At 53.0% G+C, this 14,544-nt stretch overlaps 4 protein-coding genes across 4 annotated transcripts; 2 read left to right on the plus strand and 2 right to left on the minus strand.

The window, feature by feature from the left end:
- Positions 1–4,172: 4,172 nt before the first annotated feature.
- NECHADRAFT_78192 (uncharacterized protein) lies at positions 4,173–4,781 on the minus strand (the record flags this gene model as incomplete). The annotated part of the gene is made up of 2 exons (XM_003053274.1): positions 4,173–4,305; positions 4,423–4,781. 2 exons carry the CDS (start codon positions 4,779–4,781, stop codon positions 4,173–4,175), a joined length of 492 nt encoding a protein of 163 aa, XP_003053320.1.
- Positions 4,782–5,386: 605 nt separating this feature from the next.
- Positions 5,387–6,760, plus strand: NECHADRAFT_78193 (uncharacterized protein; the record flags this gene model as incomplete). Its single annotated transcript, XM_003052770.1, has 2 exons — positions 5,387–5,574; positions 5,722–6,760. The coding sequence occupies 2 exons, from the start codon at positions 5,387–5,389 to the stop codon at positions 6,758–6,760; spliced, it is 1,227 nt and encodes a 408-aa protein (XP_003052816.1).
- A 1,629-nt stretch (positions 6,761–8,389) lies between these two features.
- On the plus strand, positions 8,390–10,471 carry NECHADRAFT_78194 (uncharacterized protein; the record flags this gene model as incomplete). The annotated part of the gene is made up of 1 exon (XM_003052771.1): positions 8,390–10,471. The coding sequence occupies one exon, from the start codon at positions 8,390–8,392 to the stop codon at positions 10,469–10,471; it is 2,082 nt and encodes a 693-aa protein (XP_003052817.1).
- Positions 10,472–11,002: 531 nt separating this feature from the next.
- Positions 11,003–12,766, minus strand: NECHADRAFT_67705 (uncharacterized protein; the record flags this gene model as incomplete). The annotated part of the gene is made up of 3 exons (XM_003053275.1): positions 11,003–12,203; positions 12,257–12,510; positions 12,572–12,766. 3 exons carry the CDS (start codon positions 12,764–12,766, stop codon positions 11,003–11,005), a joined length of 1,650 nt encoding a protein of 549 aa, XP_003053321.1.
- Positions 12,767–14,544: the final 1,778 nt, after the last annotated feature.

The following is a 14,544-nucleotide window of genomic DNA, read 5'->3' on the forward strand; positions in this document are numbered from 1 at the left end:
CTGTAGGTACCAAAGGTAATTAAAAAGAGACACTCGCCTCAGGTACGAGCCGTAGCCGTAGCCGTAGATTGCCGCTACAACACCACATCTGGTCAAGTAGTAGGTAGGTGTGCATTGGCCCGAGCGGGTGTAAGCCTGAAGCCCGAGCTTAGCAACCTGACCAAGATGGTTCAAAGTCACTGTCTACAGAGAGGGAGAATCAATCAGAGACCTTTGTACGGGTGTGTTTTTCTTGTTCTCCTCGATCCCGATTCTGGCAGCTGTTGCCGTCTCCTTTTCTCCTCAGGTTCCCCCCTTGCTTGTGATGCATCACAATCCCAGGGACCCGTTTCCCAACGGCGGTGTCTCTGGCGTGTAGCTTAGGGCAGGGCAAGGGTTTAGTCGTACGCCGCCGTTGCTTTCAGAAAGAGTCCGGTATTAACAACAAGAAGGGAGGCACGCGAAACAAGGGGAGGAGGAGGGGAAGGGGAGGGGCCCGGGCCTGATCTGGCGGCCGGCGCCGCGATGAGGGGGAGGAGCCTCTTTTTTCCTTTTAGCGAGGGAGGCACCATGCGAGTGAGAGCCAGGCAGAACAAACGGCGAGGCGAGAGGGGGTGTGTGCGTGGGAAGTGTGAGGAGAGGCGGTAAGGTTTTTTTTTTCTCCTCTCTCTCGCCTGGGCTTGGCGGATGAGACGGGCGCTATTGGAGAGGGGGAAAGACTGGTTTGACAAGAGACGAGATGAAGAAGGGAAGGAAATGGCCCGTGGTGGATTGCACTGTACGGTTGCTTGCTGGGTGAAACTGTGTTGGTTGGGCATGAAGGGGGTGGTGACAAGTTTCGAGTTGGTCCATGTAAGTGATGCTTCATTCATCAATCAAGATTGGGCGACGACAAGTTGGTTGGTCACGATGTGATTGTTCACCTCAGGCCATGTTTGTCTTTTAGTTCCAATTGATGCAGATACGCCAGGCGAGGCTGGAAAAGAGCAGAAGCGGCATCGACGGCAAGGCCAGCGCTGACAGCCTGGAGGTTGCTATGCATGACTCGAACTGGCTGTTGGGCAGCATTGACTCGGCGAGAGCCTTGTAATCTGACATGTTAATCTTTCACCACAGTATCACATGCACTGCGGACACGATGAGCAAGAAAAAAAAAGGGGGGCGGAGGATGAATTAGTTTCTGGTGATTGTTGAGTGAATTGAACTTGGAGCGAAAAGGGGGGATGCTAAGCACTGTTGGCGATGAAGTTTTTTTCACCCACACGGAAGACGATAGAGTTGAGGCGGACAGGAGCCGTAGAAGTGAAACTATGCTCCAGAGTAGAGTTCCTGGGGTGCAGCACAGCCCGATGACATTTCCGTTCCCGTGTGTCATCCAAATGTTGATAATCAAAGTAGGCGAGGCATTTGATGAGTGCACATTCAGGCAACCAGGGGCGGTGGGAGAAAGGTTCGCAATGTTTCTCCAAAAAGGTCCGACTTGTGATTAGAGACTTGAGAAGGAAAAAATGGACGGCAGAATTTGTGCCGAGATTTTGTTTCTCATTTAGAGAGCCGTGTCGAAAAACAAAAAAACACGACGGACCAGAAAAGGGGGGGCGTGTTTTGTCTCTGATCTACGAATGTTAATTGATGACGGGAGGGAAACAAGGGAGAGAAAAGAGGCAGAATGTGAATCATGGACTAGGCATCGTCCCGACGGGAGCGGGAGCGCCTTCCGAAACATTTTGACATGAAGGGAGGAAGAGAGACAAGTGTCTGAGACAAGTGAGGCGATGCGAGGCTTTGGAACTCGAAAGGTTGGGCGGTGCCTGAAACCAGCTGCTGGAATGCGGAAGGGATATGGCATGCTACGGTAGATATCATCGTGGGAGTGTATAGTAGCTGGGTAAGGTATGGAGATGATATTAAGATGACTTGGAAAAAGGGGGGTAGGTTTCGGTAGTTTTACTATCGTGATGACCTACTCTTTGGTGTTTTCTCCCCCCCCAAACACCACATCACCAGATATCGCGCGCCCCCTTCCCCGCGCCGAGACTCCTCTAAATCGAAATGTCTGGAATGTAGATCTCGATACGGGGAGTCGATTAACCTCATCGGAGAGGCGCGGACTGTTCCCACATGCCCGGAAATCGAAACGCAAAGTCTAGAAACTATCTCTACCCCCTCTCTCGATCTAGGCCAGATAATCGGGACGCATCGAAAGCCTCGGCTCGCTCTCTCTCCCTTTGATCAAATCTATACGGGGCGTGTGGTTTACTAGAGGCACAGCAAAAGACTAACGCCTGTTGACCCGCGCGAGTCTTGTCTTGCTTCTTTCTCTATCTTGCTATTCTTCTCTCTATTGTCGTTCAGCTGGACAGGGAACGGACGACGACGAGGTGTGCCGTGTTTGTGGATCTCTCTCTCCCGCGTCGAGACCGCAAACGGCTTTTGGAGGCGCTGGAATGTAGGTGACGTCGAAGAAAAGCTCTTAAGCGAGGCTTTTGTTGTTTGTTTTTGTTTTTGGCGATGGCTTCGATTTCTTTCCTCGGGGAGACCGAAGACACGGGATCGAGAACGGAGGTAGTGGGGCTTTTCGTAAAACGAAATAGGAAAAAGAGAGCGGGCAGAAGTTATGATGATGTTGTTGATGATGATGATGTGAAGGGGAGGATGGAAGGTGCGAATGTTGGAACCTTCCCGCCTCCGGGGACGGGACGTCACGGGATGACGGGCTATCCTGCTCTAGAGGAAGGAACCAACACCACGGGCAAAGTTGATTACTGGCAACTCCCATTATCTCCTCCAAACCTTGAACTCTTTCATGCATCCAAAGAAAGACGCGTCGTGCGTTGATCAAACTCCCCGCCACCTTCGGCATCACCGTCTTTTCGTTCTCGACTCCTCCCCCCTTACTACATCCGGCAGAAGGAGGGGGAAAGGCCGTCTGCCATCCCGAAGCCCAATCTCGTGGATCACACGAGGTAGGAGAACAAAGAAGGAACTGCTAGAGGCTGATCTATCTTGTAGACTTTGACGCCACTGGCTATTTTGCCTTTGGGTTGTTTTCTGCCTCTTGGCCTTCTAGGGCTGATCATTTGACTAACTTGGGAGACGGAAAGGATTGTCCTCGGCTGCTTTGGCACTCCTCCCGCGTTCCTGTTGTGCTCGTTGCGAAAATTCGTACGTAGTACACACATCCCCAAGGAAACTCTGGCTTCAAAGAATGGAAGTTGTCGTTGGAAGCGTGGGCGGGACGTTCCGAGTCGGCCGTTGTGCACACCTCTTGCGCCAGGGACGAGGAGTCGACGACATCATTGGCGGTTTGATGATTGGATTCGTTGAAGTATCGGCGAGTTGTGGCTTTGCTTGCGTATACTTTGGACTCTGATCAAGATGTGATGGCTAACAGGTGGAGTGTGAACGTTTAGAACCGGTATTCGATCTTCGAAACTCTTACCAAGTCTGCTTGGAGCGTTAGATGGCCCGTTGAGAGGAACATGGCCAAGTTGGCTGGTTTTGTCGCGAATACCTGGCAAGAACCATCACTCGAGTGCCCCCTGCGCCACCGAAATGATATACTTCGACCCAAGACTTCGAACGAACGGGGGCGACTCCGAAACGAACGATGTGTACAAGGGCTGAAAGATTGGCAGACGAGCTAATTTGATATACAAGAGCAGGAGCATGAAGAAGAGAGGAATGGGGGAGCACAGAAGAGTTGTTCGGAGCTGGTTGTTGGGCTGTCTTTCTCCTTTGGCGTCGTTGGATTTCGACTGGGACAGTCATTGCGCACGACTATCTGAGCGAACTGGACCCTTGGCCTTTTCTAGTGACAAGCTTTCGACAATTTGAGTTGTGGACAAGTTCGGCAGGTCATGGTGCAAGTGCCAATGCCACTGAGCCGCTCTCTGTTGCCGAGCACATTTCAGAAACAACGAGTGTTGTGCCTGTTCAAGACTGGTTGTTGCCGCTCATACATGGCATAGCTGGAAGTTGGCCCGTTGTTGCTGGTCTATATGGGCTCCACATTTGCAGCTGAGCAATCAACTTTCGGTGCTGCTTCATAGTTGAAGCTGGAGCTGGTTGAAGGCGCTTGGAGAAGCTGGTTTGATCGCTGTCGGGCCGTTGGAACGGGCTCTGGGAGCGAGCATTCCCCTCTGCTGCATTTGCTGTTGCAAGGCGCAGAGAGACTGGGCGACTGAGAGGCTCTAGAGCAAGCCCACGTGGTCTGGCGTCTCGCTGGGGGCATCCCGAGGCACAATATAGTCAATGAAGCTATGATCCAAGTGCCCGTCTATGTGGTTGCTTGTCAACAGCTTCTTTGGACCAGCACCACTCTCTCTATTCTTTGCATGGCCTTCAGATCTACCATCTACTACCATTCCTTTGTTTGATTCTTCTGGTCCACTACTGGTCCTTCTGGCTCCGGCCAAATTCACAGTGAGGCCCCAAGCCTACCTTGGTCCCCCCTGCAACTCGCAACACCCACGCAGAGACTGCGCTGGTGGTATCTGGGCGGTCGAGCTCGTTACAGCGTCAACTCGTTGCCCTTGTCTCATTGCGCTCCCCAGGTTCCCACTTTGGCACGTCTCGCTTGAGCCATTCCTCGTCGCCTCAAAGAGGCTAATGCGGGCAGGGCAGCGGTTGGGCCGGGCCGGGGGTCCGGGGAGGGAGACGCTCCACACTGTGTGAGGGGTCAGGATCTGGATAGGGACGACGGGCATCGTTTCCGGGCCAAAAGATGTTGGATTTGCGACTTGTTTTGGAGCCTGGACGTTGGGCGAGGGTCGAGGCTGAGCCTGTCGGCCGTGATGCATCGTGAGGGTTGGAAAGGCCCAGCATTTGCGGGAGAGAGGGACGGGAAGGGCCGCGCGGGTGGGAAGGGATGGACCAACAGGCGACAGGGGTTTGGCCTTAGTACGGACGAGCTACGCGAGCAGATGGAGCCAGGAGTTTATCGGGTGTCAAGGGGAGGGGAGAGGTTTGACACTGTCTGTGTTGGGAGAGTTGATGGCTTCTTGTGTGGCTAAGCGACTATTCAACTTGGAGTCGTCAACTCTGCACATTGGGATGTTATTTGTGTTGCACATGGATCATTTGCTTCAGCTGGTCATTCTCCAGCCAACATGGTCTCGTGGTCAGACAGCTCCCGTCCTTGGATATCTGGATGCTGATCAGTTGAGGCATCGTGTTCACGTCCAGAGCCTCGTTCAAGGACACTGTCTTGTTACACAGAATCAAGCCGCCCTTTGCTAAGCAGCAAATCTCGTATTCACGGGTTCTTGATAAGCCAATCACGGTTTGCGGGCAAACTCGACTCCGAATGTGCATGCGCCCGAGAGGAGAGGAGAGGAGAGCTGAAGCTGAAGCTGAAGATGGTTCCTCGATCCAGCCATCTTGTCTTCTGCATCGCTTTTTCGAAATGGTCGACCTTATCGCTCAAGACCGCCTCCAGAGGGAGCGCGACAGCTTCATCGAGACGATTGACGAGTCTTCGATTCAGCGACTCGCGAGCTCGTACCACGACGGCGATGAGTGTGACTTCTTTCAGCCGCCCAAGTGCGGGCGCTTTGTCATGTCCTACTTTGTGCGCTTCCCCAACGGCGACTTGTGGGTAGTGCGCGTACCTATTTCACCATGCTTGGCCTTTGACGCCCAGCAGTTGGTCGAGAGAGAGGTGGTGACTATGCAGTTGAGAGCTCCCATCTAGTTACCCCCCTTATGAGAACATGGTTTAACGGATGGGCTTTGTGACAGTTTGATCGCTCAGACGACAATCCCGATCCCGAGGGTCATAGCACCGAATATCGACGAGGAGGAGGACGCTGATATCCCCCCCTTTGTCATCCTCGAGTACGTCGAGGGCACGCCGCTCTCGGACGTGAGAATCCAGGGCCTTTCGGTTGAGCAGAAGGCTACTTTCTATCAAGACCTTGCCAACATCTACCTGCAGCTGCGCGGCCTCACGTTTTCAGAGATTGGAGCTCTCGCCTTGAGTGATGAAGACGAAGTCGACGTCCTCCAAGGTCCCGTCTCCCCAGAGTTCAACCTGCAGCAGCTGGCAGGCCTGCAACCCGCGCTCGTACGCGAGGTCCGCGGCCCTCGAGGCCCTGTACGCACAGCCACGGAATACGTGTCTATACTGCTGGCCATGTCATGGAATGTTTTCTACAGCAGCCCTGCCGTGACCCAAGACAAGGTCGACGCCGAGCAGACCCTGTACTACCTGTTCCAGTTCGACCGCTTTGTGCGCAAGAAGTGGTTCGACGAGAGTCTGGACCACGAGCCCTTTGTGCTCTCCCACGGTGACCTTGTTGACCGGAACATCATTGTCGACGATGATATGCACATCGTTGCCGTTCTGGGCTGGGAATGGAGTCGTGTCGTGCCTCTGCAGCTTTTCAATCCTCCCCTGTGGCTCGTCAGCAACTCCCCTGAGCTCCTCGCTTCGCGTCAGTTTTATCAATACCACGTCGAAGAGCTTGACAAGTTCATGACCATCCTGCGACAGCGAGAGCAAGCTCACTTTGGCGGCATCCACCTCGCCGACGAATGGCAAGACATCCACCGGAACGGCGGGCTCCTCGTTGCAGAGGCCCTAGAGAAGATGGACCTTGAGATCATCTTTTACTTTGGGTATCGGTTCTGCGATGATTCGCAGGTGCCGACTACTTTCTTGCGGCAGTTCATGGAGGATAGCCCGGCGAGGGTTGATATCGTGGCTAGCAAGGTGCGCGAGGGGGAGATGTATGACTTGGAGTGTCAGCATCGGAGGCTGGGGGAGTATTCGGCGTGAATCTCGAGTGAGGTAGTTCTAGGGGATTTGAGGATTTCGTCTTTTCTGTTCGCTTGAGTTCGTTGTTGGTTATTGGAGGTGCTGCATACTTGCTGGAACCGCGAGATGGGAGTTTTATTTTGGGGGAATGGGATGAGAGGGAGTTTATGTGGGCTTGATAATGATGGACACTGCCAGGGGCGATCTCGGAGGTGAACCCGCCGGTTTTTGAATCAAGATACTGGGGTTATACTCTCTGAGGAAGAGGAATTGTCGTGAATTGGGATTCTGGAGGCTTGGATCGGTTACTGTTTTTTTCGTGTTGTTTTTTTCCTTATTTCTGGCCGCTGCTCGATGGTTGTTAGGTGGTTTGTCCTTTGGGTCATGGGTAACGAGTTCAGCGAGAATTACACATAGGCAGATCAAGAGGAGGATGGACAGGATTGGACACGTCGGCGCATTGGGATACCAAGACACGAGAGTACAAGTGTAAATGGAGGATATGGTCATGATGGAGAACAGGACAGAATGACAAAGGTGAGAAGTGGAGGGAATTGGGAGGTGAAAGGAGGACCCTCGCTTTTGCTCACAGTTGAGCTCAGTACGCATCCATCTTTCCTATCATTGAGGATTCAAAGTACGCCAGAGGATGGATTGCTTCAAGGTCCAGAACGATACGACTGACTCGAGTCAAGGAATCACGCTCGTTGGGCCTGACAAGATGGTCTCGGTCGGACATGGGAGCAGATATTGGACATGCCAACTCGAAAATTTGACACACATTCATAGCTTAGGTAGAACTTAGGATAAGAATAACACAAAGAGTTGGAAGATACTCTACAAGGTAGTGATTATAATTGTAGAAAGACTGAATAGAGACTGAGTATCCTGTCATCTGGGAGATGGCGAGGAAGCGACACCAAAACAGCATCAGCTCATGGAAGTCACGTACATGCGCTTACTGTCAGGAGAGTTCTTTACATGGCACAGCCATCGCCTGACGATTGTCATGATTGGGGAGAGGTATCATTGCACGGTCTTTGGCTACGAGTATAAATTGCAGTAGCGATTTCTTAGTCGTTTAATCTCTCGGCCCATTCGTCGATTGCAAGGCAAGGGCTCTTGGGGCTGCCTTTGACGGAAGTATGGCTGCTGCTGCTGAGAAGAAAGAAGCTGATGCTGGCGATGGCGATGGCTTCGGCCGGGTTGGAAGCAGCTTTCGCTGTACCATGCCGTTGAGGAAGTCGGGCCTCGCGGCGAAGCTAGCAGCTTGGGCTCGTCAACCAGCCAGTAGCAACTTTTCCTTGGCTAATTGATCAATTGATCCCGTCAATTGACTACCTACCCTATGTGACGGGGAGGTTTGAGGTGCCGGCTGCAATTATGTGTCGAAGCACGTGATGGAACCGTGAGATGCCACTCTCGTCCTGGCAAAACACGGCAATCATCCTGTTTGTTTACTTTGCCTCTCATACAATAACAACAACAACAACATCATCATCATCATCATCCTCTTCACATCATCCTCATCCTCATCACTGCCTCTCATACAACAATAACAACATCGTCATCATCACATCATCACATCATCGCATCATCATCATCATCGCACGACCTTTCTACGGCCTACAAGAGTGAATTCATACCGCCATGGACGAGCTTGAAAAAGTGCGACAGGAGCTTGAGCAAGCCAAGGCGAGTCTTCAAGAAGTCGAGAAACACACTCGAGAGCTAGAGAAGCTCAACCTAGAAGTCGAGAAAGACAATCGAGAGCTAGAGAAAGACAATCGAGAGCTAGAGAAACACACTCGAGAGCTTGAGAAAAACACTCGAGAGCTAAAGAAGCGCAATCTAGAATTCAAGAAAAACACTCGAGAGCTTGAGCAAGCCAAGGCGAGAGGTCGAGAACTGGAGAGACGCGTCGCATCCCTGAAACTTGGCGACTTCCTCAAAGAATGCCACACTCTGGCCCTGGCACTGGTCCCCATCACTGAGAGGCCTCTCACTACGCAGAGTGAGACAACAACCAAGCCTGCCGGCCGACTGCTGCACCCCTTGCGCATTGTTCCGTGGAAGAACTTCCCGGCCATGCAGGCCCATGTCTGGGACACACTCACGGAACATACCTCTTTCTTTGACAAGGCCGTGTTCCCATCTTTAGAATACCTGGAGCGGCTCAAATCAACCCTCAAACCAGTCAGCAGTGAGATGACCTTGCGAACTTTTCAATGCAAGACTGTTGAGGATTCCGTTTGCATGATCATGGCTGCCGTCCACAACGACCCCGAAGCGAGGGAGCATCTCGGCCTCCGGGGAACCATGTCATTCATCGACGATACGAATTTTGGCAATAGCGCCTCCCCCGAGGCGCCGACCGAGCAGCAACCAAAGCGGATGAAGAACTGCCGGGCGGATCAGCTCTGCATCTACCAATCCTCCTCCGAGGAAAAGGTGCCAACTTTGGCGATCGAGTATAAACCACCTCACAAGTTGACTCGAGATGAGATCGTCACAGGGTTGGTCGGCGAGATTCAGCCGGCTCGCGATGTCATCAACAAGAGCACCGAAACCTTCACAGATGCTGCCAAGCGACTCAGCGCTGCTGTCATAACTCAGCTCTTTGCATACATGGTTGACAAGAAGCTGCGGTACGGATTCGTATGTCAGGGCGAGGCGTACATCTTTCTCCACATATCTGACGACGACCCTTCTCTGGTTTACTATTTCGTTTCTGTGCCGAGTCTGGATGTTCCGCCTGGGAGCGACAAACCTCCAGCCATTTATCAAACAGCTGTTGCCCAGGTCTCTGCCTTCATCATGCAAGCCATCAATTCCCAGGCGCCGAGCCAGCATTGGTGTGACCAAGCTGCTCGGCTCCCTCAATGGTGTGTGGAATACGAGATGGAGGTGCATGACATTCCGTCCACCATTCGCTCAGATACAAGCGCAGCCGTGGAATACACACCACAATCGTGGTCTGACATGTCCTTCGTTCTCTCACAAAGCGACACATTGGGCAACAACCGAGCCACCATCAACGAACGCCCTTACTGCACCCATGACTGCCTGAAGGGACTCGCTTTTGGCGGCCCGTTGGATCCCCAGTGCCCCAACGCTGCAGACCATGGGCATGCCCACCTTGGCATTGAGGAGTTCCTTTACCGCACGCGTGAGCAGTTGGCTAGCGACCGTGGCGAGGACGCTGACTGCACACCACTCCACGTTTCGGGCTCGCGTGGGTCCCTTTTTAAACTGAGGCTATCTTCCCGTGGCTATACCCTCGTGGCCAAGGGCGTAGAGGCTGCAGATAGAGATCAGCTACTCCACGAGAATGAGATATACAACCATCTCCATGACCTTCAGGGTCGGTTTATCCCGGTCTGCCTCAGTACGATCGACCTCATTCTCCCGTACTACTACGACGGCGGCATTTATATTCACTTCATGCTCATGAGCTACGGCGGGCGCCCTGTGCTCTATAGATTGGAGAGTATCAAGCCTGCGATTGCCGAGAACATCACGACTGCCCTGAGCCGCCTGCATGAGCACCGAGTTTTGCATCGCGATGCTGAGCTCCGCAACGTCCTCTACGATGACCGTACCGAGAATTGCATGATGGTTGATCTGATAATGTCAGAGGTACACATGCGGCAGCCTCCAGGCTTTGCGAGGGAGATGCAGAGCCTGCGTGGCATTCTAAACCGCCACATCAAGACCACGGTATCGGCCTGAGGAGCTAGCCGGTATCAAGTACTCCCACTGCGGCACTCTACCATACGAATGAGGCTGGAAGGGCGAAATCTGCTTCCAACCCAGCCGAAGCCATCGCCAGCATCAGCTTCTTCCTTCTCAGCAGCAGCAGCAGCCATACTTGCTTTATGGCCATAGGCGCTTCACTAAGGCTGCTAGGTTATTTTCTGGCCTAATTAGTTAATTAGCTAGGGGAATTATAGCTAAAAATGGTATCTGTGGTTAAGCTATGGCTTTGGCCTATTGGCTTTTCCCTTCCTTTCCTATGCGGGTGATGGGGGCTCTGGGTCAGGCTATAGGCGCTCTTTGCGTTGCATCATCCTTGACTGCTCTAAGACTGCTACTGTATAAAAATGTGAAGATATACTGATGAACATTTACCAAGGGTAGCCTCAGTATGATGCCAGCGGAGGATCCACTCCCTGATTGACACTGCGCATAGGTAGGCAGCTCGAAGAGAGAGCTGCGGCGGGCGAAGCTGACTGGCACGAAGGCCAAAGGTATCTGAAACCATCATGGAATTGGACTTCCCCCGCGGCTTGTATTCTCCACGCACATCTCCTCCCGTACCGCGATATTCCCGGTCCAAGCATCATTCTCGAGGATAAAGCATCTTTCGGCGTAGATGCCCATTTCGTTCTGCCTTCGCCATGCGCTGCTTAGTCTCCGGACCATAACACGCCTCCAGCCCCCGACATTAATGGTAACCTGCTTCCAAGAGACGGAGGAATTCATTGCATGTTTGCCTTGCATGAGAAGTCGAAAAGTCTCCATCGCTGCTTCGTAGTCGTAGTCGTTTCCGGGAGCGACATCTTCAAAAGGTTGGACCACCGTTTGGACGTGGAGGGTCAGGGTATGGAGTTCCGGGAAAGCACAAACGGCCCGCAAGAACGCTGTCGCATTGCACATTCTCACGTCCATATCAAGTTCGAGCGTGTGAACAGATCTAAGCCGTTGCGAGAGCATCGCCAAGTCGTTCGGTAGCAAGGTCGGGCACCTTTCGTCATCCTCACAGAACCCAGTGTGATCCCGGAATCGAAACACTCGTAGTGAGCGTTGATGCTTTATGATGGCATCCAATGGAAAGAGCTTGGTGTGGCAAGTAATGTCCAAAACCTCGAGCGCCCTAATGTGATTCTTAATGAGTAGATAGAGTCCAGCGGTGGCATCCTCTCTCTTGTCTGGTAGGTGGGCGCTGTAGTCTTCCACTTGCAGCGTGTGAAGTTTCGCAAAGTCCTTGAAAGACACAGACCTCAGAAAGTGAAAGACTGGCACGGAAACCAGTTCGAGGGACTCTATCCGGGAGAAGTCCCAGTGTTTCCGAACATCCTCCGCTGTGTGGTTCCAGTCGTATGATCGTAGGCGCAGGTTGGTAAAGGCAGGCATGCAGTCTGTCGGCAGAAAGTTGAAGCATGTGCCCTGTCCGCGGTCCTCATAGTGGAATGTCCTGAGTTGTGAAGCCTGGACAAGAAGACTCTTCAAAGAGCTAAGTCGAGTAGACAACGCTGGAGTCGGGTTTGCCAGCCTCAAAGTCGTTAGATGCTTTGCGGGGATGGCTTTTGTGTAGACATCTCCCAGATTGCTGTCAAAGTTTCTCATGGGCAAGTCTTCAACGTGGAGTTTGGTGCCCCTGAACTTGGCGTCATTCGAGCTTAGAAGATCAGAAGGCAGCCAGATGCCAGCGGTGTGTATATCGCCGTCGATGTATTGCCAGCTGCCAGTGAACCTGTCAGCGGAAAAGTAAAGTTGCAGGGACAATGTCAGTACCGAATGGAGCTCAACCTCCTGATACATGATAACACCCTTGAGATGCCATCGGGGTCCAGGTTGCTTGGAACGACGACATGGTTTGTGTGAAGAGAAATGTGATCAAAGACATTGGGGTACCGTTGATCAGCGTCTGGAGCGACGAGATGCTCGTTCAAAGTCAGGAAGCGGTAGGCCGTAGGTGTGGCTATGGCATCGAACCTCTTTGAGATTAGACGCACAGACAAGACGGACCGCGCATCAATATCCCGAAGCTAAACGGAGCTATTAGTGAGGGGCTATCACATGGAAACAGGGGTCTGTAAGAGTCTATACCTGTTCGAAGATGAGAACCAGGAGCTCCGAGCTGAGCCGGTTGAAGGAAGAGTGTAGAGAAGGAGATGTCCTGGATGGAGCGGCCATACGTCGAGGAGTGCTGAAGGAACAAGAGAAGCGAGCACTGGTTGGAGGATTGAGGTAGGAGAGGGTAATGGAGGGTGTTGAAAGCATGAGTTCGGTTGAAGAGGGCATGGTTAATTAAAAAAGGACCAGTCAAGGTAATAAAGAAGCAACGAAATAGTTGTGGGCAAAGAAGAGGAGGAGGGACCCAGTGTAGGTATAAGTCGACTGCTGGTGGTGGTGGGTAGACCGCGTGTAAACTCTCTTGCTCATGGATGACACTAGACTTCTTGGGGACAAAGTAACGAAGGATGGAAGACGGTCAAGCTCGATGCGGGATGAGAAGCGGCGTGGCTCTCTAACAAGTGGAGGGCCGTACTATCAATGCAGTTCCGAGGCGACGGAACTATAGCAGGGTTGGTTGCCAGGATGGACGGGCAAGCCAAAGTCGGGACGAGTGGAGTGCTATCTGACAGGGTTATGTACATGTACTATCCAGCCTACCTAGGATAGGAACAAGGACGAGTATATATGCATGCCCGTCAAGCAGGTTGTGAGCAGCTGGGGCGTGGGATGGGATGAGATGGGGGCAGGGGACTGAAACGAAAGAAGAGGGTGAGAGAGCATTGGCATCTCATGGAACAGACATGGACCAAGCCAGGTAGATGAAGGGAGAAGCTCTGACTCTCGAGCACCACCCACGTCGGTCCGTCTTGGGGTAACCCAACGAACAGACGGGGACGGACGACCTGAGGGAGCCTCGAGCCTTGTGGAGATGACGGAGCCGCCCAAGCCAAGGGGACCAAGATCGGGTAGGCAAGGGTGAGTTGTCTGTGGAGAGAGGCTAAGGCGAAGCCACAGAGTGCAGATGAAGAAGCCAGGGTCTCGGGGCCTGGGTGGGGAGATGACGGAGGAGACTCAGCTGCTGCGATGCGATGCGAGGAGGACATGAGACCGAGGGGAAGGTTAATGGGTCTGGACGAATCGAGAGGCAAAGGCAGAGACATGGTGTGTAAAACGACATCAGGTACAGGGAAAAGAGTCGTGTGATAGTGCGGCGCGAGGCGTCTCTGTCTGTATGTCTGTATGTATGGGAGAGGAGGATGCGAGACAGCCGGTCATGGCGTTGAGAAAAGAGACATTTCCGTCAAGTTCATGTAATCTTCGGCCTCAGGTGTCTTGGAGACCCAGGATGACCATCCATCCTGTCGATATCCATGACATGCTGCAGGCGGGGGGCGGCAGCAGAAATAAGACGACCGTGATATCTCGTGTTGGCAGAGGTCGACGTCAACGTCAACGGCCGAGATGCCGCCAGATCCAACAGTGATCCCAAGTCCAAAATCAAATCTCGCCCACCGACAGATCGACTGTGGCAGCGCACCGAGCTCTGGTACATCGACGCGGTGCGCGGACGAGTCCCCGATCTGGTCATTGGCCTCGCACATGCACACACACACACACAAGAGCCAGACCCTTCAATCTCATGGCCCGTAGTAAGTTCTGATAGACGATTCGCAAGAATCTCCCAAAACGGGAAACTGGGTCCAACTCTGAAGGGAACCGTCGCCCCTCATGGCGTCTTTCTCCGGAGCCAATCGCCCGTGTCAGAACGCCCGCGGCGGCCGGGGGGTGCCAGTCAATCGCATTTCTGCTAGGCTGGACCCTTGTCCTTTTCTTCTTTGATGTCTTGCGGTGCGGCGCGCCATGCCTGCCAACAGACGGACATGGCAACGGTTGCGGATCCCCGGGCCTCTGGTTCTGCAGCGTGCATAGCCGCTGCTCGTTCGGTTTGGCGGTGGGTGGACGGGCATCTCTCCGTCGCCGATGGATGGATTCTTGAACGTCGTTCTAGGTCCGTCCGGGCAGCGGATCCTTGACCTATACCGTACAAGCTGGGTTCTTTCCAT

Source organism: Fusarium vanettenii (genome assembly GCF_000151355.1).
Source record: "Fusarium vanettenii 77-13-4 chromosome 3 genomic scaffold NECHAsca_2_chr3_3_0, whole genome shotgun sequence".
In the NCBI taxonomy this organism is placed as follows: Eukaryota; Fungi; Ascomycota; class Sordariomycetes; order Hypocreales; family Nectriaceae; genus Fusarium; species Fusarium vanettenii.